The sequence below is a fragment of the Microtus ochrogaster genome, unplaced genomic scaffold, assembly GCF_000317375.1.
Source record: "Microtus ochrogaster isolate Prairie Vole_2 unplaced genomic scaffold, MicOch1.0 UNK1, whole genome shotgun sequence".
In the NCBI taxonomy this organism is placed as follows: domain Eukaryota; kingdom Metazoa; phylum Chordata; class Mammalia; order Rodentia; family Cricetidae; genus Microtus; species Microtus ochrogaster.
Genome location: NW_004949099.1, coordinates 29,771,665 through 29,780,739, shown reverse-complemented (window position 1 = coordinate 29,780,739; position 9,075 = coordinate 29,771,665). Strand labels below are relative to the sequence as shown.

The following is a 9,075-nucleotide window of genomic DNA, read 5'->3' as shown; positions in this document are numbered from 1 at the left end:
AGGGGAGGGCTGTTTACTATTTTTTGTTTCAAGACAGAGTTTCTCTGTGTAGCTCTGACTGTCCTGGAACTCACTCTGTAGACCAGGCTGGCCTCGAACTCAGGGATCCGTCTGCCTCTTCCTCCCAAGTGCTGGGATTAAAGGTGTCTGTGCCACCACTGCCCAGCTCCTGGAGTTTCTCTCTCCTAATAATGCCTCTCTCTATTCCCCGCTAGGAAAACATCAAAGAAACTCAAGAAAATGCACTTCGAGGAGTTCGAGGAATTTACGGGGTTTGTAGTGGTCCTGTGTGTCTGCTAGAAGGGCAGGGATGAAGAGGAGAGGGCTGGCCTCCCTCCCACCAGAGGCAGCTATGAGACCTGTGCACATGGGACGAGATCCTAGGACTGTTGCGGGGAGTCAGGCAGGGCTGTGCTGGGGCCTCCTATGAGTGAACTCATCTACGTTGTCACCAACAAGCCTGAGTTGCTCTGGACGTCCCAGTTATAGGAGAGGATACCTACACACAGCCCCACATGTGAAGCTGAACCCAGCGAGGCTGCCTCCTGAGGCTAGATTCCAGACATGATATCGAAATGCTTCCCGCTGGAGCTGGGTGTAGCTTAGCTGCTGGGTACCAGAGCATGTGAGGCCCTGGGTTTTATGCCCAGCACTGCATGGGACAGGTGAGGTGGAGGGATGGGGGAGGGGGCAAATCCTCTAGAACAGTGGTTCTCAACTTGTGGGCTGTGACCCCTTAGAGGATTGAACGACTCTTTCACAGGGGTCACCTAAGAACACTGGAAAACACAGATACTTACATTATGATTCATAGGAGTAGCAAAATTTTAGTTACGAAGTTGCAACAAAAATAATTTAATGGTTGGGGGGGGGTCACCGCAAGATGAGGAACTGTATTAAAAGGGTCGCATCCTTAGGAAGGTTGAGAACCACTGATCTAGCGCAAGAACCACGCACATTAAGTTTGGATTTAAGAAGCAACGACTGGGGCCTGAACTTAGCCACTCACTGGATGTGTGACCCTGACCTCCAGACCTCCGGGTCCTCGCTGTGAGGAGACCTGAGGTGTGCAGTGCTTTCCACACTGCAGAGGATGCTCACAGCCCATGTGATCTGCTGAGAAGGAGCCCTGCCTGGTCTCCCTGTCTCAGCAACCTTCCCTGTATCTTCCTTTTCCAGGAAGCTGAAGGCCCAGAGGATCAGTGGTCCCTCATACACCCACCCCAATTACTTCTGGCCTGGTCACCTTGTGGACAAGCTGCGGCTCTACCTGCCCACTGTGGCCAGGGACCAGAGCCAGGCAATCTTCAGCTGTGTGGAACGTACGCGCCATGCTTACCCGGCCAAGTACCACTCTAAAGACTGGTGGCCCATGAAGGACTGGGCTTATATGACCCATGCTTATTATGATGCAAACAAGGTGTACTCCATCAACTAGAGTGGCCTGGGGGCTGCTGAGCCAGAAGACGGGCAGCTAGGGGCCCACCAGCTGCAGACATGAGAGATCAAAGAGCCATACAAAAGAAACATTCCCAGGGATGGTCTGGAGCTGTGTCCCCTGATGCCAGTGTCCAGTGCCTGGGAGTGTGGGTGTGTCTACCCTGTCATGACCTCTGCCCTTCTGAAATAAACCGGGTTAGAGCTGACCTGTAGCCTAGCTGAACTGATTTCCAACTACAGGGCTGGGAAACTTGAAGGTGTTTGTGAGACACCTCCCACCTCTCATCCTGGGACATTAGTGCCCACAAGGGTGCAACAGACGGAGTGTCCTCCGTAAAATGAGGCAGCAGCAGCTCTCACCTCCCCATGAGATTGAGGCCCCCAAACCCCGTGGGTCTTCAGAAATCTGAGCCATACTCTGGCTCATGGGCCTTCCCTACGATTCACTCGCTAGACTCTCCGCTTTGTGAAATGTATTCTGTAAGCTGCCATCAGCTATGCACTTCCATGTTCCAAGAGCCACTGACTTCAGCAGCCTGTAGGATAAGCAGCTCTTGGAAAGGGCGGGTGAGCCACCGGCACAGGAGAGCTCCAGTCCCACCCAGCTTCTTGCTAGCTGGCCGTCTCAGAAGTAAAGATACTTTACTTCTCTGGGTCTCTGCTCTCCTTCCCAGGCAGCACCTCGGAGTGAGTGGTCAGCATTCCCGCTCTCATCCCGACTTCCTGTCGGGGCCAAACATCCAATCTAGCATCTGTTCCCATCTCCTGTCAAGATCACCAGTGACATCTGTTCTGTTGTACAATCAAGGTTGTTTTAACTTTTTTTAAAAAGATTTATTCTTGATGGGTGGTGGTGGCGCACGTCTTTAATCCCAGCACTCAGGAGGCAGAGGCAGGCAGATCTCTGAGTTCAAGGCCAGCCTGGTCTACAGAGTGAGTTCCACGACAGCCAGGGCTATACAGAGAAACATTTATTCTATGTGCTTGAGTGTTTTGCCTGTACGTATGTGTATGTGCACATGCATGTAGTTCTTACAGAAGAGGGCACTAGATCCCCTGGGATTGGAGTTACATGTTTATGAGGCAACATGTAGGCACTGGGAACTGAACCCGTGTCCTCTGCAAGAGCAGCCAGTGCTCTTAACCACTGAGCCATCTCTCCAGCCCTTGGTTTGGTTTTCTATCCTCCTAAAATTAGATTTTTCACAGTGATCTAAAAAACAAAAACGAAGCAAAATAGACCAGGAACAATTTTAAAGCAAGGCAGCTGAATGGTTGGAGGCATGGATCTCAGAGCCACGTCTCCCAGAATCACTTCCCGTGCATAACAAACGAAGGAAAGACCGGAGTCTCCGCGTACAGCCGTGGCAAGGACTTACGCTGCCGTGGAGGGCTAGCTATCACAGCTTCATTTTAGATGTAAAGTTGGCCCTCCCTAGCCCTAGTCCCGCAGGTACCTTCACAGTTCAACCAACTGAAAAATGAGAATAGTTGAAAGTAAAACTGCATCTGTATTAAGTACACAGACTCTGTGTGTGTGTGTGTGTGTGTGTGTGTGTGTGTGTGTGTGTGTGTGTGTGTGTGTGACTATGTACCTCTGGCTGGCCCGGAACTCCCAAGGCGTTGAATTAAAAGAGATCGGCCTGCCTCTGCCTCCCAGGTGCTTCTCTTGTCATTATTTCCTAAGCAATATGTCAATCTAGCACTTATTAATACATTTCCCTAGGTACGTACCATAATGAGAGATAATTTAAAACATATGAAAGATGCGGGCAGGCTCCGTAGCACTTCACAGTCCAGAGGTTTGAGCATTTATATATTCTGAGGTCTTAGGTTGCTCAACCAGACCCCAGGGAACCCGTCAAAGAAGTATCTGCTTGCGACCTCCTAGCCACTAAGAGGCGCACTCCAAAGTAAATATATTAAAAACAGAGTGAGCTGCCACTTCGGGCGGAAGTAGGTGTTCCCCACACAGGTCTTATCTCAGAAAGAATTCCAAATTTCTTAAGTAGTCCCAAGAGAAAGGTACATTTTTTAGTTCATTCCAAGATGTTAATGTATACTACAGAACTCTAATACATTGGTTTGCTTTGTCCAGCATTACTTCTGAGAGACATCTTAGGGTCCTTTGGCGAACCCAGAGCCGGAAGTGCCTCACTTTTCCCTTCCAGGACCTGCGGCTCCTTCCCATCACCCCTTGCGCGTCACCGCCCCTTCCTTCTTCCTCGGCGCTACCTGCGAGGTGGCTGCCATCTCCTTTGCGGTGAGTGTGCATCGCCGGCCATCCGCCCGTATGTGTGCTCGGCACGGCCCGGTCGGCGGGAGGAGAGGCCTTAGCATCGCTAGGTGGGGCAGCCTCGGCGTCGAACTCGACGCTGGCGCCGCAGAGGCGAGCGCGCTCGGGCCAGGCCTACTGGCCGCTCGCGCTGCTACGGAGTCCGCCTAGGGCCAGGCAGCAGCCGGGGCCGGTTTGCGCCATGCGGCCGATGGACTTGGGGTGCCGCACGCCGTTTCCCCGCCGCTCTCCGGCCTCCGAGGTGCCAAGGAGCAGAGATGACGGCTGAGCTTGTTTTCGCTGGGTATTTAGTACGTGCCCGACAAAGCAGGCTGTGGAGGGAACAGAAGGAACCTTTCTGTTGGCGCCCCGAGGCGATCCGGGAGGGACACACTGGTGGTGTGTAGGAAGGGTGGTCTAGCTTCACGACCGCTTGGTTGTGGAGCTTTAGTGGGGTGGGATTTGCTGCCCCTTGCCCACCAGAATGGCTTGCTGCAGGTGATGGGTCAGCTGCTGCCATTCATTGAGGTCAAAGTGGCTGAGGTGACCCCGACCTCTTGAGATCGCGTCTGGAGAGTGACTAGTATTCTGCCAGCTTCGGAAACAGGAGGGAGAACAAGCCTAGCAGAGGTACCCATTCCATTCCCAGTTGGCTCAGTAGCTGGTGATTGGAAGACACTCTGCAACATCACTCAGGCCTTGGACAAGCAGCTCTCCCTCCCTGGTTCTTCGATAACGTGGATCTGCCTCTTATAGGCATCATGGCTGCCCTCCGGCCTCTGGTGAAGCCCAAGATCGTCAAAAAGAGGACCAAGAAGTTCATCCGGCACCAGTCAGACCGATATGTCAAGATTAAGGTATGTGTGCGTTCCTGGGGGGAAAAGAGTGCGGAGGTTAAGTTTTAAGCACACATTTCTGGTGTCGCCTGTTCTGGGCAGTCCATTGATTAAAGCTGCTTTTTTTTTTTTTAAATATTTACTTGTTTATTATGTATACAAATTCTGTCTTGTGTGTATGGCTGAAGGCCAGAAGAGGGCACCAGACCCCATTACAGATGGTCGTGAGCCACCATGTGGTTGCTGGGAATTGAACTCAGGACCTTTGGAAGAGCAGGCAGTGCTCTTAACCTCTGAGCCATCTCTCCAGCCCCCTAAAGCTGCTTTTAAAATGACATTTTCCCTGTGTGTGACGGTCCGGGGATTGTCTCCTTCCCATCATGTGATCGGATTTGGGTTGTCGGCTTGGCAGCAGGCACTTCTCCTGAACCATCTCTGCACCTGGCTTTTTTTTTAAAGATATATTTGTCTATGTATATAATTTATGTGAATGGATGTTTGCCTGCATATCAGATGGGAGTGCTGGGAATTGAACCCAGGACCTCTGGAAGAGCAGTCAGTGTGCTTTTTTTTTTTCTTGTAAACCTTTTAATTGCATTGTTCTTTTTCCTGCATGTGTGCCTATGTCAGGGTGTCAGGTCCTCTGGAACTGGAGTTGCAGGCAGTTATGAACTGCCATGTGGGTGCTGGGAATTGAACCTGGGTCCCCTGGAAGGTCAGCCAGTGCTCTTAATTGCTGAGCCATCTCTCCAGCCCCATATCTATCTTTTTTTATGAGGCAGGACATCTCACTGGGCCCAGGGGTCACCAGTCACTGGCTGGATGGGCTCACACAGCCGACGCTTACCTGATGCCTCTGTCTTAGGCATGGCCCCGCCTTTTTTTCCTTTTCTCTGAAACAATCACAAATGGAAAGCTCTGCTGAATTCCACTCTGAGTGCCAGGGGTGGAGAACAGGGCTTCATGGATGCCAGACAAAGTTGTACCAACTGAGTCACACCCTCAGCCTTTGGTGTGTGTGTTTTGTGGGGAAGAAAACTTGGGTCTTTAGAAGAGTGTGCAGTCATTGTACTGCGCACACACAGTCCTGCCTTATTTTGACCCATGTGTGTCTGAGTTTGTGATAGGTACAGGAAGGTTTGGTTTTGTTGGAAGTTTGGCTGAGCCACAGCCTTGGGAGCTTTTAGGGTTTTTTGTTAAAAGTGTGTAAAGAAGCGCACGCCTTTAATCCCAGCACTGAGGAGGCAGAGGCAGGTGAATCTCTGTGTTCAAGTCCAGCCTGGTTTGAAGAGTGGGTTCCAGGACAGCCAGGCTACACAGAGACCCCATGCATGTTAAAGTGTATAAAGAAGTAGGAAGGCAATGTTACCAAGTGTGCCCTCTGTATGGCATGTCCCCTTTGAATTTAGCCCCCTTCTGCCAAGTAAGAGCTGGCAGTTCGCAGAGACTAACTTGCCTGTGTGTGTGTCTTCAGCGAAACTGGCGGAAACCCAGAGGTATTGATAATAGGGTGCGGAGAAGATTCAAGGGCCAGATCCTGATGCCCAACATTGGTTATGGGAGCAACAAGAAAACCAAGCACATGCTGCCTAGCGGCTTCCGGAAGTTTCTGGTCCACAACGTCAAGGAGCTGGAGGTGCTGCTGATGTGCAACAAGTGAGTTGGGCTCTGGCCTGGGTAGAGTGCGCCTGCCTCCCGAGAGGCCTGTGGAGGCACTGGAGTGGGCATGCTCTTTGGGAGCTTAGAGGATGCTCGTTAGTGAGTCCAAATGTTGCCTTGGTTGAGAGTGGGGCATGTGTGCTCAGGTTTGAGATCTGAGACAGGAGAAGAGGGAGGGGCTCCCTTGATGCAGTGGGTGTTCCGCATGCTTTATGGTCCTGTGTGGAACCCAGCTGTAGTGGTGTGAGATGAGGGAGGAGTCTAGCCTTGCTTGGCTCTGCTGTGATAAGGGCATTTGCACAGTGATGCAGGTATGTTGGAGCTGAGAAAAGGACCATAAAGATGCAGACAATAAGGATATGTTCTGAGGTGGTTGGAAGGCAGATGAAGGGAGTCCGCATTTGGAGTTGTGTACAGAAGGCAGGTTGGTGGCAGTGTTGTGTCTCGGTGGGGGCAGCTGTTGGTGCTGCATTTCCTGTGGATACACCTCATCTGCCTGAGAGCAGCTTAGCATTGTTTATCAAAGCCAGCAGGTGCGCCTGCTCACTGCATTTCCCCGTGTAACTGAGAAGGGGAAGTTGAAAGGCAGTTGCAATAGAAAAACCCACTGAAAACAAAGTTTCTGGATGGTAGAGTCATGGTGGGTGTGTGTTGCTTATGGTTATGGATGCAAGAAGCAAGGTACATGGGCTTCATGATCAAAGGGGTAATTGGCTCTGTCCCCCCAGATACAACCTCCAGTGTTGTATCTCTGCGAAGTGAGGGGTCTGTCTGGACTCAGGGTTTGTTGTCCAGCTGCCTGTCTGGGATTTCGTGGTCACCTCCATTACTGGGAATGTGCTTATCAGGACAGTTTGTGTGCACTCTGGGGTAACACAGGCAGGGCTTATTGCTCACTCTACTTGAACCTGTGTTCCTCACAGTGGTTGCAATGGAAGCCTTTGGGCTCCTGGTGGAAGAATTGTGGGTTAGTCGCGCGGGTGTGGGGAAGAACCTCAGGCTGGTGAGGATCCAGCTTCCCCTCTGGACCAGTTAAGTCTTGTCACTGCCATAGACCACGGCAGAAGCCTTGGTGCCTTCAGGGCTCATTGAGCTGTTTGCCAGGGCCTCTCTGCCTGGCGGAGGAGTGGGAGGCAAGGGGCAGGTCACTGTCTCCCTGGTGACCTTTTCTAGTGTGCTCACTGGCATGCTTCTCTTTCAGGTCTTACTGTGCTGAGATTGCTCACAATGTTTCCTCCAAGAACCGAAAAGCCATCGTGGAAAGAGCAGCGCAGCTGGCCATCAGAGTCACCAATCCCAACGCCAGGCTGCGCAGCGAAGAGAATGAGTAGATGGCTTGCGTTCACGTTTTGTGTTTAAATAAAACCACAAAAACTGCCGACTTTGTATTTTCTGCCTGTTTGGAGATTGGTCTTTCCTTCTTAGTCCCCGGTGGGACCTCCAATTTGTGCACAGTCAAGTGGGGCTCAGGAAATCCCATACTAGCCTTGGTTGCTCAAAGATGGTGTGAGGAAGAGGGGAAAGAAAGGGCTTGGCAAGCTGTGGGTCTGCAACATTTGGGAATTCAGAGCCAATGAAACTGGAGTGAGGAGTCTGGGGGCCGGACCCCCCCCCCCTCTCACCATCCTAGCTGTTAGCATGTCCTAAGATGTGATTGAGGAAGCTTTGTGGAACAGGGCTCCTGCTTAGCCTCACTCGGGACTGACAGCCAGTGATTGAGAATTCATGAAACTGGCAGGTGTATTTCTGCCACATGAGATGCTGCAGAGGGGCAGTCATGGGGTAGTCTGGTTTTGATTTAAGGTGATATTCCGTAACACAGTGTCTCCAGTCCTCCACTGTTAAGGGGTGTGGCAAGGGGCACAAATGCATTGCAGCCTCTCTTCTGTCACCTTTAGAATGAGGCTGCTCTAGATTAGACCCTGTCGACTGAAAATGCCTTACAACTCCTTTGAATGCCCAGTGTACTAGCAGCCCTATTAATCCCCACAAACAGCTGTGGCGTGAACTGGTTGTTTTAAGGACTTTTCCTCTTGCTGTAGTCTGGGTTGAGCCTAAGGTAGTGTGCATGGCAGACAAGTGCTCCACCATTGAGCTGGTTTTTTGTTTTGGTTTTACGAGACGGTTTCTCTGTAGCTTTGGAGCCTGTCCTGGAACTAGCTCTTGTAGACCAGGCTGGCCTTGCCTAGAGATCTGCCATTTTCTGCCTGGGATTAAAGGCGTGTACCACCACCACCCAGCTCCATTGAGATATTTTAATCTGTTTTGCCTGCGTGGATGTCTGTTCCCTGAGATGACTTCAGATCCCTTGGGGCTGGAGTTGTTGCCATGGGGACTGGGGTTGAACCTAGGTCCTATGGAAGGGTGCTCTTCCTGTGACAGCCATTTCTCCTGACTGTAGCTTTTACACACGGTCTTACTAAATTGCTCATTATGACCTTGAGCTTGGAATCCTGCCTCAATCTCCTAAACAGCTGGGGTAATGGGTCTAGAGCATTTGCTCTTGCATTTTCAGGACCAAGTCAGCCTGGAAACTATTGAAAGAGAATAATCATGAGGAAGCAGGGCATGGTGGTGCATACCTGAGGCAGGCGGGTCTCTTGGGAGTTCGAGGCCAGCCTGGTCTATGAAGTGGGTTCCAGGACGCCTAGGAAACCCTGTCTCAAAAAAAAAAAAAAAAAAAAAAATCATGTGAGGACTTTACATCTGTTCTTTAATTCAAATCACAAAACTGGCCTCAGCAGGTAGTGGCACACACCTTTAATCCCAGGCAGAAGCTGGCAGATCTCTAGGCCAGTTTGATTACAGAGTGAGTTCCACAACAGCCTGGATTACACAGAAATGCTGTCCTGGTTGGGGGGGGGG

The 9,075-nt window shown here is 51.2% G+C and overlaps 2 protein-coding genes and 1 non-coding gene across 3 annotated transcripts in view; all 3 read left to right on the top strand.

The window, feature by feature from the left end:
• Positions 1–1,629, top strand: part of Efcab12 (EF-hand calcium binding domain 12) — a 21,390-nt gene extending 19,761 nt beyond the window's left edge. Inside the window, exons 8-9 of the mRNA XM_005365051.2 lie at positions 216–272; positions 1,180–1,629. Of these exons, the coding sequence (XP_005365108.1) occupies positions 216–272; positions 1,180–1,438 (316 nt within the window). The 3' untranslated portion in view covers positions 1,439–1,629. The remainder of the gene's footprint in view (positions 1–215; positions 273–1,179) is intronic.
• Positions 1,630–3,638: 2,009 nt separating this feature from the next.
• Positions 3,639–7,601, top strand: Rpl32 (ribosomal protein L32). Its single transcript, XM_005365049.3, has 4 exons — positions 3,639–3,703; positions 4,472–4,572; positions 6,026–6,207; positions 7,412–7,601. The coding sequence occupies exons 2-4, from the start codon at positions 4,477–4,479 to the stop codon at positions 7,539–7,541; spliced, it is 408 nt and encodes a 135-aa protein (XP_005365106.1). The 5' UTR covers positions 3,639–3,703; positions 4,472–4,476; the 3' UTR covers positions 7,542–7,601.
• On the top strand, positions 4,267–4,406 carry LOC113458069. Its single transcript, XR_003378506.1, has one exon. It is a non-coding gene; the product is annotated as a small nucleolar RNA SNORA7 (small nucleolar RNA).
• Positions 7,602–9,075: the final 1,474 nt, after the last annotated feature.